A 19,362-nucleotide genomic window follows, 5' to 3' on the forward strand; every position below is an offset into this window, starting at 1 on the left:
TGGAATCCCAGTTCTGCTTACCATCTGCTTGGTTTTGGGAAATTTGTTCGTTCATTCATTCATTGAACAGATAAATGAGTGCATGATGTGCCAGGTAGAGTTTGAGGTGCTGGAAATATAATGGAGTACAAGATAGACAACAACCATTGCCTTTCCCAGGACTCCTTCAAACCTTTTTCTCATCTGTACAACAGGGGTACTGATAGAATGTTCCTAATGAATTTGAGGTGGAGATTAAATAGAAACAACATACTTTAAGAAACAAAGTACTTAGTATATGGTAAATGCTCAACAAGTGTTAACTATTGTGAATATTAAGGGAAAAACTATGAAAAATGATTATATTTGAATAATTCATGAAATACATTACTTCTAATTAGAATTTGAGATTAAAGCATATTTAAATGTACTGGCTACTGGCTTTGTCATGACTCAGAGGACTTAAAAGTGAAGATGACACCCACCTATTGCAAACATTCTCCAAAGAAGCCGAATCCCTACTATGTTATATAAAGGGCTATAAATCTGATCAGTATGAATTTTGATGACTAGGCCAATGGCTGGGTTAATGTTTGAGTAAGACCATCAGGAACACTGAGTGCTGTAAGTAGTAATTAGTGCAGAGATTTCACCCTCAGGAGTCTTGGATGGCCTACTCCAGGCCAGTTTGTTAGGCACTTTTGAGAAAAATAGTTGTACTGTATTCTTATGAGGTGATAGGAACCATGAAGCTTTCTGTGATTAAATTGAGCCTGGTCAACTGGAGTTCTGATGATTCTCGGTAACTGGTGTCCTCAGGGTTTCACCTGGACCCAGTATTTTCTATTCTCTGAGGTAGGGGCTGTGCTGTACTGAGGTGTGGGGCCCACTGCTTCTGTCCATGGGAAGGAGTTGTCTAAGAATTATTTTTTAGGCTCTCCCCAGGGAATTGTGGGGTTCTTACAACTTACTCAAATCCTTGAAAAAATTGTTTTTGTCCTTTTTTGGTTGTTGTTTTAATTCATCTACTTCAAATTAAAAGTTGTTAATGCTCTGATTATCACTAATAGAAAGCTACCTTTAAGGTCTGCATTAGGCAAATGGACCTAGTAGAGTTTTATTGCTGTTAAAATATATTCTAACTGAAGTCTTCAGCGTTGATAGCAGTGTGCAATATGGCTGTCTATTCTTCTCCACTTGTTTTTTTATTTTGTTTAATGTTGTATTTATTTTTGCAAGTAGCCTTGAATCCTTTTTGGCACAAAAGATGGGGATGGGCATAAACAGGTAAATTATCGATGCCAAAATAACTTGTTTGGCTTTCTGTTTCTCCCATTTTTTCCTTTCTCCGTGGTGTTCTTTACCTTATCCAGTTCCTCACTAACTTACCAAATAAACACTCTCAGAAGGCTAGGGATATGTTCTAATGTGATTTATATGATTTTTTTCCTATAGGATTTTCTCTATTTTAGATAAAATATACAGGAATATTGTTAGGGATAAAATACAAACCCTTTAGAAAAATGGAGAGACAAATCACTTAAGAGGCAATCAAAACTGTGATGCACAAATACAGAAAGCTCAACTCTCCTAGTAATCAAAGAAATAAAAATTAAAATCAGAACCATACAAGGGCAAATACTGAAAAGTCTGGCAATGAAATGTCAAAAAGGATACGAAGCAGCATAAACTCTTATAAACTGCCAGTTGAAGTTAAACTTAGTACAACCACTTTGAAATGTAATTTATAAATATCTAGTATAAATAAAGACATGTATAATATATATTCTATAGTTTTTATCATTTCTAGGAATTTGCCTTAAAGATACTCTTCCACAAGACCAGAAAGAAACCTATGTGAAGATGTTAAGAGCAGCATTCTTTGTAATAGCAAAAAAATGCAAACTAAATGTGCAAAAAATAGGTAAATTGTTTTATTTTATGATCCTTGCTACTTATTTTAAAAAGAGAATTGGGGCCATAATGTATGTATGTGCAGCTATATATGTTGCTTTTTTTCATGTCACATTGAAGCCCAGCATTTTTTCCATGCCATTAAATATTCTCTTTTTGAAAACATGTTTTTTAAATAGCTGCATACTATTCATTTATATGGATGGATCATTTTTTACACGTAGTAATTCTGCCTTTATTTTAATAGTGGTTTCCATTTTTCCTTATTATATTTTCCATGTATTTAAAGGTATTGTCCACATTCTACCTATTTCCTTAGGGTAGATTATAACAACTCCCACTACTACTGCTGGCCAACCTGTATGGATTGCTTTCTAGATGCCATGTACTGTGCTCTGCACTGCACATGTATTAATTCATTGAACCCTCATACCAACTCTGTGAGGTAAAGAAATGGAGGCACTGAGAGGTAATTAATTTGCCTGAAATGACTTATCCACTCAGTGGTGGAGAATTTAACCAGTTAGTCTGGGTCCCAGGTCTGTGCTTTTAACTCTGTGCTATATTCCTTCTCAATAGTTATTTCACTTCTAAGAAGGTCAGAGGATGTGGTCATCTGTAAAGGTTTCTGATACATATTGCTAACTGCCTTTAGAAAGAACATTCCCATAAGTTGTATTTGAATGTTTGGTTATTTTAATTGGTAAAAAAGTCATTTTTTGAATTTAAAAGCAATGTATGTTCGTGATAAACAATCCAAATACTACAGAAATGTGTACAGTATGAGTTAAGTCCCTTTTTCTCCACTCCTCCCTTACTCTGTGATAACCGTTGTTAATATTTTCTTGTGTATGCTTCTAGAAGTTTTCAGTGCTACATGTGTGCATATATATAATGTATATATTTTTCTCCCTAATAAATGGGATCATAGAGAATTAAGTCCTTTTCTCCTTCCCCATATTCTCTTCTCATTTTGCAGATAACCATTCTAAGTAGTTTCTTATACATGCTTCCAGAAATTTTCAATGCTATATAAAATACATGTATACATACATATACACACATACACTTTTCTCTTTATACATGGGATCATACCATTCACACTGTTCTAACTGGCTTTTTTCCACTTAATTATGCATCTTGATTATCTTTCTATATTAGTACACAGTATACATACCTCATTCTTTTTAATGCCATTGGTATACTTTTAAAAAGTTATTAGCTGTATCTTATCTATGAGATTCCACCTGATTGATATAGCACTATTGGATTAAAAGGGAGCCTAAGTGCTACTTTTCACATTCATTATTGAACAAGAAATGCGATTAATGAGAAAAGTCAAAGAGTTTGTAGTGTGTGTGTGTGTGTGTGTGTGTGTGTGTGTGAGAGAGAGAGAGAGAGAGAGAGAGAGAGAGAGAGAGAGAGAGAGATCAATCTGCAGTCACTTTTTGCTCTAGTGGCTTGCTGTATGTGTCCCGATTAATCCTGCTGACCTGATCACTCTTCTGCCATTCAGCCACATTATGGTCCAGGCCCAGCCCCTTTTTTCCAGCTGCGTTATTTCCTCCTTCTTGACCACTCACTCCTTTGCTCAGGTTCCATGGCAGTAACAACCCAGATATCTACAAACAGAGTATACCCTCAATGAGCAGGAAATCTGTTTAAAGAGATGCCCAGATCCCTGTGAATAAGGGAATTGAATATTGAATTACTGTTGGCTGTATTTACATTTCCAGATAATCGAGAGGACCATTTTAAAGTTGAATTTGTATAGGTTTTATACAATACCTTCTTTAGCCTCTGATCTCTAAATGTAAAAACTGACTTTCCAATTCTGTCACATCAGGAAGCATCTCTTAAGTATTTATAAAGTTATATTTTGTTGGGGGTGGCATCAGTGATTACATAAGAGTCTCCATTTTGAATCAGAAAATGCACTGCTAGCCCTTGATGACTGGGACTAACCTTTCAGGTTCAACAGAAAGCTATACTGTTACCAAGACAACTAAAGTTCAAGATCATCTGGTCTCCAGGCAACCTTTTCCAGACTTACCTCAAATGCTTTCCCAAGCTTTTTCAGGAGAGGTCCTTCCCTGGCTATCTCTTACAGCTTTGGGACCTCAGGAGGAGGAGAGCCCAAGAAACCCTGGAATGATGTGAGGTTTGGAATTTTTGAAAGACAAAGTATATGATTAGGTTGATGGTATCCATGCTGAAAAGGAACAATCAGGTTATAGAGGAAGAAGGACAATTTCTCCTTGCCTTTGTATCTAAAACACTAACATCAGGTTTTTAAAAAATTGGTTACTGTTATATTCTCTTACTCTTGAGCATCCTCCTGAAGCTCGTCAAGGTCTGGTTCATTACTAACTGCCAGCTCTTCGGTGACTTGTGAGGGAAATGAGATGTTCTTTGTGTTAACCAGCATTTCAGAGGATGGGTCACCAGCGTCTGAAGTGATGAGGCTGGTTATTGTAAGAGTTCTCTTTCTGATGTCATAAGAGGTTACTGTTGCCTTGGCCAGCATAAGCCAACAGTTAATTTGTCTAGGGCAGGCAGTGATGACGTTTTCTATAGCACATGTTCCATGGGAATCAGGCTGCAGATTGTTTCATGCCAACCCTCGAGATTCTTAGAAATACACCGTATTTTTCAGAGAAGTGAACCAGGCCACTTGAGTTTTGGAACAGAAAAAACTTTGTGATGTCACTATTATTGGGCTGTAATTTTCTATTTCCAGGGGAGTGGCATCCCCCCCCCCCGCCCCGAATTCAACCCAGCTGTTGAACTCATGCTGAATATGATTATTTTCCCTACGACAAAGTAGTACTTAGGTTATTCATTTAGTTACCTGTTTAAAAGGAAACACTCTGGGGCTAAATATACTCCTCTCTACTTTTCCTTCTCTCTACCTCTTTCATAGCTTCTACATTCCTTTGTTATCTCTTTTTTTCTTTCTCAATAAGCATCTTTTTGCAGCTAAATACAGCAGATACTTGAATAACATAGTTTCCTTCAATGTCATTTTGTTATAATATTGGTGAGATGCCTTAGGATCTTAACTCTTGTTTATATCAGTTAGCCTATGGTAAAATTGGGTTCGTTATACATCGTTTAGCTTGAAGTCACAGACCTAATCAAAGACGTTAAGTGAGGAATTACTGTATTCACCCACACATACAAGCAGCCATGAATACTAATGAACTATCTTGGGAAGGAGAGAAATTCTTATATCTCCTGTGTTACCTGGATTAGGTAGTGAGAGTATCTAAGGAAGAAAATAAGAAAATTCTCAGCATACAAAACAATAAAAATGGCAATAATAGCAGCTAATGTTTTCTGAGCTCTCAGTCTATGTCAAGTGCTCTCATAGGTAACTTCATTTGATCCTCAGTGACGACCCCTATTGAGGAAGACACTACTAGCATCCCCATTTTATGGATAAGGAAACAGGCACAGAGTGTGAAGCTGCCAACTACAAGCCGAAGTGATTCTGGGGGAGGGGGAGTCTCATGTTTAATTTCTGCAAATTTTCCATTCAGTTTCATACTCTATCCATGTTTGTTTTTTATATAAAAATAACTTTCTTCCCAAATCTTTCAGTAAATTGATGCCTTAGAAAGGTAATGCTCTGTTTCTCACCACCTTGCCCTAGAGTTAGGCACACACCTGTTTGAGAAATACAGCCTTAAGAGCTACCAGTAATTTGGCCAATCAGGGAGTAGTTAGCCTTAAATTTGAGAGTGTCTGTGGCCTAGGAGGAAGTCTGGCTCAGCAGCAGAGCCAAGGTGAGGAGGAGTGGGCAGGGGTTGGAGTGTGCGCTTGGTGCTGGGGCTTTTCATTCCAGAGGTCCTGGTTGAGTTCCTGTTAGACCTTTGCTAGGAGTTAGAGGAGGATACATAGGTAGAAAACTTCTAGTCTGGGAGATGAGATACATACAGCAGGCCCTTAACTTTGCATCATTGCTAATTACTCAACATCTAGTTCAGTTTTGAAACAACAGACTTTTAGAGAAGACAGAGCATAGTGTGTGCCTAAAGTTGGTTGGTGGGAAGTCTTCATGGAAGAGGTGAGACCAAAAAGATCCACAAAGAGTGGAACACATTAAGAAAGAGAGAGGACAGTGTAGGCTAGTGAGCGATTCTACTTGCCTTCTCATTTATGCTCATTAATATCCATATATATATTCATTTATATTCTCTCTCAAAGTCTTAATATTTTCCCTAAGTTACTCTTTACAAAATTACCCTCAAGACGAGAGGACTTATATATATTATTATTTATCAGACCTTTGTTTTTTTGGTCTGAGTCAAGGATTGCCACTTGGTTGGCCATCACTGGCAGATGGGCCTGTGTGTTTTCCTTGCAGAAGCTGAATTTCAATGCCTTTAGGTGAGTCATGCACCCTCAGTCTGACAGATTCCTTGTCACTACTCTTGTCTTACACCTGACCTGACTTGACATTGCTATCACTTGCAAACTTGAGTTTGCAATTCATGGTGTTAAGACTTCATTGAAAAAAGGGAAAGGAATTTTAACAAATAAGTTCTCATTAAAAGAAATTACCTTCAGAGCTTGAGAACCTTAGTTTAAAACCTAATCTGCTTCTTTTCCACAACTCATCCTAAAATTTCTTTTGCCTTTTTACCAAAGTAACATTTTATCCTCTTGTTTTAGACTACTTTTCCTTCCCTTCCTGTGAATAGTGCCTGGCTGCCTCCGCATGGGAGATTGAAAGTTAGAAGAGATTGAAATATACTACGTGTATTTAATGATTTTAATATTTCAAGACATTGAAATATACTACGTGTATTTAATGATTTTAATATTTCAAGAGATTGAAATATACTACGTGTATTTAATGATTTTTTAAAGCCCAGAAAGCCCATTTCTGTTTAATTTATATAACTTTTTCCACTGCATATGACTAAGGGCCTGACAGGAAAAAATCAGCTGAGGAATACTTTCAATATAAAGTAATGAGTGAAAACAGAGGATTAGAAACGAAAGCGCCTTTCAACATAAAATTTTCAGTTTGCCTCTGCCAATACTTTATCTTTCTTCTTGGCATTTATTTTGGCCCTTTGCTGTCTTTTAGGTTATTGTAGTTGATTAAAAGCTGCCAAACGCTACAATAATTCTTCCTTGTTTTTCGGCTGATGACATTTTTTTCTATACTGAGATAGTTCTGTGGCCTAGTAAACTCCAGATGCGTGCCTGTGGTTAGAACTGGGATAGAAGCCCAGGAAACTCCCAGCTCACTGCTCAGCTCTGCCTCTGGCTTAAACATGAAACACCTTCTTGAGTCTTGGTTTCTTGGTCTCAGCTTCACAAGGATGAAGTGGCGATTAGTCAATATCCGTGATGGTTTTAAATGAAAGACTGAGTGTGTGAGGTGTTTATAAGCTCCAAGGTATTAGGAGAGAACAGTCACTTTGCTTACTTCTGACCCCTCAGAAAATGGGCTGGTTCTTTCTGAGGTTTCCTGTGGTGAGGATTGGTGCAAGTTGGGCCAAGAAGGTTGAAGTCATTGGGTTCCCTCTTCCTTCCATGGAACCTGTAAGAAATAAGCCAGCAGTGAGAGAACCTTAGAAAGGCAAGTAATGGAAGGGCCAAAGCACAAGGCTCTCTGCTGAGTGCCTTCATGTCACCTTCCCTCCTCGGCAGGCATTGAGCGACCGCTTCAGCGGTGAGATCCCCGATGACCAGATGGCGCACAGCTCCTTTTTTCCAGATGAGTACTTCACCTGCTCCTCCTTGTGCCTCAGCTGTGGGTAAGTGAGGGCAACTGTCTCCCCACCCTGGGAAAAGAGACTTAGAATGGTGCTTCTCAGACTTCAGTGGGAATGCAAATCATCTGGGATCTGGTGAAATTATGCGTTCTGACTTAAGGGTGGGGTGGTGGGACCTGAGATGGTGATTTTCAAGTTCCCAGGTGATCCTGGAGGTTGCGGGACCACACTTTGAGGTTGAGGGGATTCCAGACATGTGGTTATAAAGAATTCTCCTGAAGATTCCAACATGGTTTAGATGTGAAATTGACTGGCTTCTGGTTTGGTCAGTTTTTACTACAGAAAACTTTAAGTTGCCTATTTTTCTATGTTTCTCCTATCAGGGCTTTCAATTATAGTTATTCCATTTATTCAACTAATATTTGATAGCTAGTCCAATGTGTGCAAAGAACTGTGGTGTCAATCCTAGTTGATTCACTATGAGAGCAAACACTTAGAGCACATTAGAATCATCCTGGGAGCTTTCAGAATTATGCAGGCCTGGGCCCCACCTCCAGTGAGCCTGATTTAATGGATCTGGGGTGGGGCCTTGGCATTGGTGTGTTTAAAAGGCTCCTCAGATGATTCTACTGTGTAGCCTGAGTTGAGAACATTGCGTTAGAGCAGTGCTTCTCAAATTTCAATCTGTGTTTGCATTACTTGGGATCTTGTTAAAATGCAGATTATACATAGGCTGGTCAGTGGGATTCTGCATTTCTAACAAGCTCCTGGGTGATGCCTATGCTGGTGGTCTGTGGACCACATAGTTTGGTATCAGGGATCAGAGCAGTGATTCTCAAATTTGAGCATGTATCAGAAAAACATGAAGGATATGTTAAAACAAATTGTTGGGCCTCACCCCCACAGTTTGAGTTAGCAAGTCTGGTTGGCGTAGGGCCTGAGAACTTGCATTTCTGATAAGTCTCCAGGTGATCCTGATGTTGCTGATTGGAGACTCTACTTCGAGGATCACTAGATTAATTTGAGCTGTTGATGGCTATGAAATCACAGTTTGGTGACTTGTCTGATGGAGCCCAGGGGATTTAAATGCAGTGTGTCACAGTCAGATTGCAGTCTTCCTGTTGTGTAGACATTCCTGACCCACCCCTTCACCACTAAATTTTTTCCTCACATCGGGACCACTGCCTGTGTCCTCCACATTTGCACATCTACAGGAAACCTGAGCCTTTTCTATTATGAATGGCCTTTTTTTGTGGAACCCTGTAGGCCATGTGCTGGGCACTGAACCACTTTGGCTCTGGGATTATTATAGTCTGGGCTCTGGAGAACTAAGGATTGTCTTGGACAGAGGGATATTAGTTGCCATTGTGGCTTAGCTTCCTTTTTGCTTTCCCCATCAGCCCAGCATGAGGGGTTCAGGCTCTGTTGGATCATCACTTTTCCATTCTAACTGAGCCTCACCAGGGTTTCCAGAACTTTCCTTTCTATCATAGTGAAATTCTAAAGTCCTGACCTCTGTTTTTGTGTTATCGGGATGACAGAGCTCACTGTTCATTAGGAAGGTTTTTTGTCTGGCTTAAGGCTTCTCTTAATGCATTGCCAAATATTGGGGCTTAGTTTTTGTTTGGCATCTTAGCAGCCTGTTCTGGTGAAACTTATTTTATGCTGTTTGGAATTTTGAGTTTCTTGAGAGCCGTTCAGGATTTACCTCTTGTCAAGGTATTATCTTCTTGTTCCTCTCTTCCTACTGAGGGGCCAGGTAGTTTTTCTGTTTCTTTCTTTCTCTTTTTCTCCTCGTAATAATTCCTTTACCTCTGTAGAGATGTTGATTGCAAGTATAAGAGAGTCATGTGGGTTCTTGATACAAACTGTCCTGTCTGTGCTCAATATTTGGGGCCTAGTTAATAACCAAGGTCTGGTTTGGGCCCTGTGTCTGGCTCAGAATCAGATTCTTCTGCGTAAGTGGCATTGGCTCCTTTAGCTGCCTCACTGTCAGCTTTTGGGCTTCACTCAGGGCTGGATGTAAGAACAGCATGAATCATGGGAAAGAAGGAGTACCTCATGAAGCCAAGAGCCGCTGCAGTTACTCCCACCAGTATGACAACCGAGTTTATACCTGCAAGGTGAGTCTTCTGAGGTTCTCCCTGCTCTAGCAGCTGGCTTGCTGGTCGCACTCTCCTTTTGGAAAGACTGGCTTGGGGCCACCTTTGCTGCATCTCAAAGTATTTGATATTCAAATTGAATATCTCTGGAACTTCTCAGTTCTAGCCAAAAGAACTCATATCTGTTGCTCTGCCCGCCCCCCCCCTTAAAGCTTATTTTTTCCCTTATTCTGTTGAGCTTATATGCAAGAGTCCTATACATTGATTATTTGTCCTTCTTAAGAATAGAAATGCTCTTCATGAATCTGGTTTTGATTGATTTCTCCTGTCTGTGACAGGGGTGTAATTTCCAGCTCGTTTTTGGGGCTCAGGATGGGTACACATTCAATTCATGACCATTCAGGGTACTGGCTTCTTTAGAGAAATGAGCTTTCTTCTGATGTGCTAACCTTGGGGTCTGTAAACTCTCCGCTGGTATGGTTTGTGGGGAGTGGGGCTGGACAGGGACATGAAGAGGCCAGGGGGTCTGGTGTACAGAGAAGAAGCTGGCAGAGTGCTCCATGTTTCAGGCCTGCTATGAGAGAGGCAAGGAAGTCAGCGTAGTGCCCAAGACATCTGCTTCCACCGACTCCCCCTGGATGGGTCTTGCAAAATATGCCTGGTCTGGGTGAGTTTAAATGACATAGCTAAGGGTTGTTTGTTGTGTTCGTCTCCCAGGTGCCTGGCTGGGTAATAGTATCTATTTACATTCCTTGTAGGTATGTGATCGAATGTCCTAACTGCGGCGTGGTCTACCGTAGCCGGCAATACTGGTTTGGGAACCAAGATCCTGTGGATACGGTGGTGCGGACAGAGATTGTGCATGTGTGGCCTGGAGTAAGAGCAGTTTTATTCATTCTCTTGTGTCGTTCACTTGTTCACGTGTGTGAAAAAGCGGAACTTGTTTAGAATCAAGGTTAACCATGAATTTCAGTATGTTGGTGGTTTAGGAAGGCATGATCCAGAGAACCTTCTTGTTCTAGATCATTAATTACTTTCATTCTTTTCGCATAAATATTAGAAACACAACTTAAAATAAAATGAATAAAAATTGATCTATAGTTAAACTGTCTCAGCAAATGAAACTTCAGTTTTTCACATTCTCTTATTTTCCATATGCATGCTTGTAATTATAATTTATGTGCCGTTTATCTGCATTTTTCTTACACCACAATTTTATTTCCACGTTGCTTCCACTCTTCATGATTCTCCTATGTAGTGACTTTGTAATATTCTGTCTTGTGTAATAGTTTGATTCCCCGTTCCCTTTTTAAGCATTCATGCTGTTTATAAGATTTTTTTTAAAATCAAAGAAAATGCTTATAGTGACCATCTTTATATAAGAAAGCCTTTTTCACGAGGGGAGGGGGAATTTTCTTGAAGTACATTCTAAGAAATGGGCTTACTGTAGACTCTATTTTTTAAATTTGACTTTTGAATTCAAGATGTTAGAAAAACAAATCTCTTTATGAGGCATTGATATATTGCTTTCATTCTGTATTAAACCACAATTCACACTTGGAATAACCCATAAATTACAACACATTCAAGACCTTTTCCCTTCATGAAAATGATACACAGTTTTCTCTAAAGGACTTACTTGGTGATGTTCCTCTGGCTGGGTGATTCCTAAAGCCACTGGTAGGCCAAAGAGGCCTACCCGCACATCCACCTTTGAGCTTTCCTGGATCCTTCAGGTACCAGAAAACTGACGATTTCCTTATTTCATTCCTCTTCTTTCCAGTTTCCAGCCCCGCCGAAATTTGTTACTACAGTGTGCTCTTGTGTTTGGAGCCCACCCCCTTGGCATGATGGTCCAGGCCATCCTGTTCCAAGGATTTCATATAGCTTCAAACTAGTATAACTTTCTCACAAGGTTTTTTAATGACTAATGTCTTCTGTTTTTTGATCTGCATTAATTCTTTTTTGTAAAAGCTATCGTCTTTACAGCTAGGTAGTTTATATTCCAAGAAAACAGTGATACTGTAGTTTACTGTGAGGCTGTACTCCTGATCGTCCTGGGGGATTAGGGAATACAGGCTCCTCCTCTTATGTTCACTCACTCACTCATTCATTCATTATTTCAGCACATGTTGAGTATTGTGTGCTCATAATTGAACTAGATACTTACAAAAATCCAAAACATGAAAAAGATCGACTTTTGTACTCAGAATTCAGAATCTACTAGGGAGTCAAAGACATAAACACATGGAGATAGGATTCCTGGAGATGCACAAATGTTAGAGGAACTGAGAGGAAGGGCTTCTAACCCAGCCTCGGGTGGGGGGGCTTCCTACACAGGTGGTGTTGTCTTTACACAAGTGTCTCTTGGATTGTAGTTTTCATATGGGCAAAGTAAGTCCTGAATTGAACAGTTGTGCACCAGGTTTTACAGTCACCTTGAAGAGAGTATATCAGTAATGAGTGGTTTGTGTGAAATTGCCTAGAAACCAGAGGGATTCCTGGTTTGTCCCATTTTCTCTCTGCCAGGGGGTTTGTGGTTCTGAGTCGGCCATAATGCGTGTGCACCTTACCCGAGACCTCCGACTCCTTGTGCTCAGAGCATGATGGGAGCCTGTATTTTTATTTCAGACTGATGGCTTTCTGAAGGACAACAACAATGCTGCCCAGCGCCTCTTAGACGGGATGAACTTCATGGCTCAGTCTGTGTCTGAGCTTAGCCTTGGGCCCACCAAGGCTGTGACATCCTGGCTGACAGACCAGATCGCGCCAGCCTACTGGAAGCCCAACTCCCAGATCCTGGTATGGTGTGGCAGGGCAGTCTGGTATCCCTGGCATGACTTGTTTGCCTTGTGCCACTTCACTGTGCCCTAAGCTTATTCTGTGAGGGAGGCGTGCAGTTTCTCTCCCAGAGTATGGGAAATGTGGGATACACTGAGGCAGCCAGTGTCGCCTTTGCCCACCGATTTCCTTTTATGTTATTCTGCAAGTATTTTATTTATGGTGGATTTTAGTTTCCTTACCTACAGACAGTTCTTATTGGTCAGATGTCTAAGATCATAGAATCTGGAGGAAAAGAGTCTTTAGAGGTCACTTAGGGTCATATTCAGCTTGATACATCTCTACAGCACCCACAGCAAAGGAGCACCCAGCTTTGGCCCAAATACTTTGTGAAAGGAAACTTTCTCTTCACCAATTTCCCAGAGGCTTTTTTCAGAAGCTGTGAAAAAAATGATTTCTCATTGCTCTTCTGGCTAGAATTAGCCCTTCTGAGAACCCTATGACTCAGCCAAATGATCTGAGTGCTTTTCCAGGCTCTTCTTGGAAGAAAATGATAATCACAGCTGTGCTTCATTGGGGGCATTCCGTGTGACTGGAGGTTTTAGGGCCCCTCCATTAGGACCGTCGGGGTCCTGCCATTCCAAAATGGTCCTGTGGTCCTCCCCCTGGGTCTCACTGACTTTCTCAGCTGAGCAGACATGAACAATACCTGCCTTTTTTTGTTTTGGGCTTGGAACAGAGCTGCAGCAAGTGTGCTACATCCTTTAAAGATAACGACACCAAGCATCACTGCCGGGCCTGTGGGGAGGGCTTCTGTGATGGCTGTTCATCCAAGACGCGGCCGGTGCCCGAGCGGGGCTGGGGCCCTGCACCTGTGCGGGTGTGTGACAACTGTTATGAAGCCAGGAACTTCCAATTAGGTAACACGGGGCCCAGGAGCTGCAGGAGTAGGGGGGAACCTCTCTTCTGGGCACTGGGTATTGGGAACTGGGCTCCCATATGCTTAACCGTGTTCCTGACTGCATCACTCTTCTGAGAGCAGTTGCTCCCTTGGTCTTGGCCAGTCATTCTCTGAGCTCTGCATTTACAGACTCCCGGGGGTGCTATTCTTCAAGGAGGTTAAACCTGTCCTGTTTACCAGAACAGGTTTCCTTAGAGAAGGTTCTAGGTTATGCTTCTCGAACCTTTCTGGCTTACTTTAAAGGAAAGTTATATAATAGCTCCAGAGGGTTGAGGTAAAGGACGTTAGTCCTCCAGTTTCAGGGTCTGGGCTGGCCTGGCCCGCAGCCCGGACCCTTGTGCCCATTGCAGGACAGTACAGTGGTACCCTGGGAGGAGAATCCAGACGTGCTCTGCTGTTGCCCCGAGTTTTCCATTTGGAAAATGACTAAGAGCCAATGGCTTTTCCTTTATCATTGTCTACAGATGTTACTGAGGCACAGGCAGACGATGAAGGCGGGACGCTGATTGCTCGGAAGGTGGGCGAGGCCGTGCAGAACACTTTGGGAGCCGTGGTGACAGCCATTGACATACCACTAGGTGGGCCGTGGGCCTGGCAGTGCTTCTCTTGGGTGTAGTGTATGTGGGATGAAAGGTTTAGGAGTGCCCCCAAGCTGTCATTTTGTCAAAGCCTTGCAGACCTAGATTGAGTTGGGCAGCAGGGAGTTGACTGAAACCTGATGGATATTTGCTTACTTACACTTACCTCAGGGGTTTTGTGTGTATCTGTGGAGGCCATCCTCATGCACCTATTGCTGCATAACAAACTACCTGAAAATGTAAAGGCTTAAAACAACCACCATTTCATCATGTCTCACAACTTTAAGTCAGGAAGGAAGGGTCGTTATTCTGCTACAGGTGGCATTGCCTGGAGTTATTACCTGACATTCCAGTGTGGCAGCTGGACTAGTCTCAAGGTGCCAAGCCAACCTCAGTTACATGCTGGGCTTTGGCAGGGATGCCTGGAGGTCTGGGTTCAGGAGAGCTCCCGACTGTCTCCGTGTATTCACCACATCTCTCCAATGTGGCTTTTCCAGTGGCAGTTGGACTTCTTTACGTGGCGGCTCAGGGCTCTAACAGCTAATGTTTCAAAAGACAAGAGGTAGAAGCTTCCAGTCTTATAAGGCCTGGGCCTGGAAATGGTCAGTTCTGCCGAAGTTCCCGGTAGGCACAGAGCCTGCCTAGATTCGAGGGAGGGGCGGGAGTGTCAGAATTCGTGGCTGTCTAATCCACCACACCGGCCAAGCTTTTATTTATTTAGGATTTGAGATAGCGACTCACTTCTGGTTCTGAGGGATACTTGTAACCTGGAGGAGAAGAAGGAGAGGAAGGGAAATGCACCAGTGTGCGGATGGCTTAGGCAGGGGCATCTGGGCTGGGGTGTCTCCCTTTGTAGGGGAGAGCCCAAGGACTCCTGGGTTGGTGGTGATGAAAAGTGCTTCTAACAGAATCACTGGAGCTCATAAAATGAATAGATGATAAGCTTTTGACCCCAGGGTATAGGAATAGATAGATCTACCCAGGCTAGAAGCTCAGGTTGCATCTGCTCTCACAGGTAATGGGAGAGGCAGGGGCTGTCCTTGGCACAGAGAGCCCGCCAACTATGTTCACCAGTGCTCATCTGCTGTTGCTTCCCAGGCCAGTGCGTTAGACACATTATTTCTTGTAATCCCCATAACTACGCTTGAAGGGTAGAAGGAAGCCAAGGCCCTGAGAAGTCACCTCTCTTAATCCTGCAGCTGCCAATTAACTCGTGCTCAGTGGAACTAGGATTTGAATGAAGATACATCCTGACTCCAAAGTCAGACTTTTTACCGTTATTCCAGCAGCTCTTAATGCAGCTGCACTTTAGGGTCACCTGGAAAGCTTAATAGAGACACAAATTTCAGCCCCAAAGATTCTGGCCTGGGTGGCATGGGGTGAAGACCAGGTGTCTGCACGTTTTAAAGGCCCATAGGTGATTCTGTGTGCAGTTGGATTGTGAGCCAGTGGAGTGTCTGAGGATGGATGCCTTCCTGCCCGGTGGGTCTTGGGGTGTTGGGTTCTGTGTGCCCCGCCCAACATGTTTCCTTCTCTGCTGCAGGTCTAGTAAAGGATGCGGCCAGGCCGGCGTACTGGGTGCCTGACCACGAGATCCTGCACTGCCACAACTGTCGGAAGGAGTTCAGCATCAAGCTTTCCAAACACCACTGCCGGGCCTGTGGACAGGGATTCTGTGACGAGTGCTCCCATGACCGCCGGGCTGTCCCTTCTCGAGGCTGGGACCATCCTGTCCGAGTCTGCTTTAACTGCAATAAAAAGCCCGGTGACCTTTAACCCCAGCTCCCTCTCCAAGTCCTTCACAATTCCTTAGGTTCTCAGGGTTAGAAACAGAAGTCTCATTGAGGTAGGCCCTCCTACTGGTCACCTGTTGTGGTGTGTATCCTCTCTGCTCATCCTGGGGCTGCTTCCCCATGGTGTGGGGAAGGGCAGATGGCAAGCTGGGGTGAGCCTGGCAGCAGGCCCGAAGGCATAAACCCCTGAGGGCAGGAGACTGAGCAGCTTATAGCAAAGGGGAATGAACCCGAATCCATTGCATTTATTTCAGTTAAAAATAATAAATACATGCCCATATAGACATACGAAAGGAATGTGGAGTATATTAAGGCTGCTGCTGGTTATGAGGACTTACCGTAAGTCTGTCCCCAGCACAGGGATAAGGTGGCAGTGGCAGCAGGTCTTCCCCAAAACCGAGCCATGTCCAAAGCCACTGCATTGCTGGTCACCTTCTTTCCAAGCCTTTGAAACCTCTTTTTCCTTGCCTTTTCCCTTTATGCCTCTTGGCTGCCTGGGGCAGTGAGCTTCCTAGGTGCTTGCTTGGAATAGCCTGAAGGGGATCTACCTGGGCCCACCAGAGCTGGATTCCAGTTCTTGGCCTAAGCCCGTTATAGTTGGAGACCACTCAGCTTAGTGTGCAGGTCACCGGAGTGGTGGAGGGTGAGGGATAGGGTCCTCAGCCCTGAGAGGTCAAAGTGCAGGTGATGTGACATCCTCGTTCCTGGGGAGAGCTCAGAAGGAAATGGGCCTTCTCCGGCAGTGTTTTCTGCTTGTTGCTGCTTCTGTCTGTGCATCCACTTGGCTTTCCCGAAGGCTGTACCCTGCTCCCAAATAGAGCACCTGCTTCCCTCCCCCTCCGACCCCTGAGCCCACCATCTGCTTCTGAGTGTTGCACTAGGATTTTTATTGCTTGTTTTGAAGTGTCTTAATTCTTTGTTCCCAGACACATGACTCTTCTAGCTATTGGAGGGGTGATCATGAGAAATCTTCCAGGGAAACAGAGCACAGAATGGACTGTTAGTTTTTTTTGTTTTTTTTTTTAAGTATATATAAATATTTCAACAAATCATTAAGAAAAAATTCTCTCTGGTCCTTGCAAGAGAAGTTAAACGAACTTTTGCTTCTCATCAAGAGCTGGGACATCTGTATCTATCATGACTGGAAAGAGACTATTGTGCTGAAATCCTATCATCATGGTGGATTTTATCTTCAATGGCCAAAACAGAAGAATTAAAAGCAACATAGTTCTTGACTGAACTGTTGGGGGCGCTGAGCTGCAGGGAGGTACGTGGCAGTCATTCCTGGCGTGTCAGTGTGACGTGAGCCCTGGAATGTGTTGGTCCTCAGACCTGCCCCCTTACTGCCTCCTGTGGCCCAGTGACGGAGGCCCACTCTCGTACTGTGTATCATCAAATTCGCCATTATAAAGGAATCTTCCTTCTGAATGTGGACTGTGCTCTTTCCTTTAATTCCACCAGTAAGTCTTGCTCCCTCTTTCTAATTGATGGGAAAGTAGCTGGTGGCTTTCAAAGCAGAATACAAGTGAGGCATGTTTCTAGGGTGGTCGTATTTTACCTGTAAATACCTCAGTTTATTACTCTTAACAAGAATTCAAAAAGCTCTGCCAAATACCACAAAACATTATCATGGGTTTTAATCTCATTGCAACAGGATGTTTCCCCCAGGCTTTGGATAGCTAGCATGCCCCAGCTCAGTTTGCCTCCTGGGACCAGGAACTCTGGATGTTCCTTGACTGAGTGTTAACTGATAGAGAACACTTTCTAGTGGTTAGAGGGCTCCACGTGTGCTCACTGACCCTGCTGTTCTCTTGTACTTGGGCTGTTCACCAGAGCTTTCCACAGAGGGTGTGAGACGAGGCTGTTGTGGAGTGGGGGTGCCATGGGGGGCGGAGCATGGAGTCGCAGCCCAGGCTGAGCGATGCCAGCCTGGCCCCGAGTAGGGCAGCTGTGTTGGGTGCTGCGTGGTGCTGTGATAGCGGCTGCTTAACAGCTTGTGTTCTCAGGGTTTCACTCCAGTAGCTGTGGGATCACAGTCCCCGGGGAATCTTCTCTCACAGAAGAGACCAGGTGTTACTAGTGACCTGTGGAAACACTGGGGAAACTTTTTCTGTCTTTGTATCTGTCACTCCTGTCTTCATTGCCCTGCCCTGCCTTGTCTGTTCAACTCTTGTGTCTGTTCTCTACTCTCTCTCATTCTTGTGGCCATTGACACTCTCGTCTTTGTCCCTTCCCTTTGCCCCATCTTCTTTTCCCTTGTCTCTCTTTCCTGCGCCTGTTGCTTTTGCCCTGATCTTCTGTTTCTTGGGTAAGGGCTGGATGGGGAGGATTTGAGGAGAGATGTGTGTGGTGGCGGGCCGCGTCAGACCTGGCCATTTGTCCAGTCGCTGTGCAGGGGCACCCCTGAGCTCGAGTCTGCCCGACCACAGGAATGAGGCAGAAGTCTTAGAAACTTCCTTCCTTACACCAGTCAGACCAACAGAAGGAAGGGAGCTCAGCGTCAGAGTAACAGGAGGTTCTCCTTACCCTATACATACGGTCCCAGCCTCAACTATGGGGGGAAAGCCAGCTAAATACAGGATGAAGACAAAAGCTTAAACCATTGATCTGTATCATACATTCACATTTCAGCTTGATTAATTTACTGAAACTGAACATATAATCAACCAGCACCCCAGAAATACTAGTCCCTCCCCCAACTGGGAGTACCCACTATCCTGACAGCTTATAGCACAGATTAGTCCTCACCCTTTTAGGCAGGTGTTACGCAGAGGCTTTAATAACCTTATGGTTTAAAAGACTTGCTCATAGGTGGAAGAGAGAGTTATTGAACATATCTGAGAGCTAGGTCTGTAAAGCTGGTGGTTGAACTAATTGGTCTCCTAAATAATGGGGCCTGGTGGGGTCCTTACACATCTCTTGGGTTTAATTCCTCTGGTTTGTGAAGCTGAGACTTAACAGTTGGACTTTTCAGATGAAAAGGAGTGAAGGAAAGTTTGAGCAGAGATCTGATGAGGGAGGAACTTGAAACATTTGTGTCCTGAGAGCACCTAGCGGCAGGTGGAGATGGGGCAACTGGATGTTATACGTGACCAAGAAACCACTGGAACACAGATCTTTTAGGAAGATTATTCCCGTGGCAGTGGCCGTGCAGGGGGAGACCTAGAGAGGCAGACTTAAAGGAGTGGACCCAGAGGCTTTTAGCAACATAGACAAATGAAGAATTGGAAGAAGAAACTGAGTTTAGCCTGCAGGTGTTTTCGGAGACCATTATGTGAGAGTTTTAGACCAGCACAGATCTAGGGCTGACAGGTAAGCAGGGCTAACTTGGCCTACTTGGTCTCAAAGGACACTTCCAGGGACCCTTGGTGGGGGACACTGAGGAAGCTCACTACCCCAACAGGGCATGTTGGCCAGCTGAATTCTATCTAGGGTGGCTACACAGCAAGATGGATTGTGAGGCAGGTGTTTATCTGTGGGCACTTTTGATAACCAATATGTGCCATTGTTCTCTCATCTGTT

The 19,362-nt window shown here is 43.3% G+C and overlaps 1 protein-coding gene across 5 annotated transcripts in view; it reads left to right on the top strand.

The window, feature by feature from the left end:
* ZFYVE1 (zinc finger FYVE-type containing 1) overlaps positions 1-17,268 on the top strand; it is a 45,923-nt gene extending 28,655 nt beyond the window's left edge. For all 5 annotated transcript variants that reach the window (XM_011370914.2, XM_011370915.2, XM_023537022.1 and 2 more), the window contains 8 exons: positions 7,561-7,667; positions 9,640-9,748; positions 10,297-10,394; positions 10,486-10,603; positions 12,359-12,529; positions 13,248-13,428; positions 13,934-14,047; positions 15,591-17,268. In XM_011370914.2, the coding sequence (XP_011369216.1) occupies positions 7,561-7,667; positions 9,640-9,748; positions 10,297-10,394; positions 10,486-10,603; positions 12,359-12,529; positions 13,248-13,428; positions 13,934-14,047; positions 15,591-15,823 (1,131 nt within the window). In that variant the 3' untranslated portion in view covers positions 15,824-17,268. The remainder of the gene's footprint in view (positions 1-7,560; positions 7,668-9,639; positions 9,749-10,296; positions 10,395-10,485; positions 10,604-12,358; positions 12,530-13,247; positions 13,429-13,933; positions 14,048-15,590) is intronic.
* Positions 17,269-19,362: the final 2,094 nt, after the last annotated feature.

This window comes from Pteropus vampyrus, unplaced genomic scaffold (genome assembly GCF_000151845.1).
Source record: "Pteropus vampyrus isolate Shadow unplaced genomic scaffold, Pvam_2.0 Scaffold177, whole genome shotgun sequence".
Taxonomy (NCBI): domain Eukaryota; kingdom Metazoa; phylum Chordata; class Mammalia; order Chiroptera; family Pteropodidae; genus Pteropus; species Pteropus vampyrus.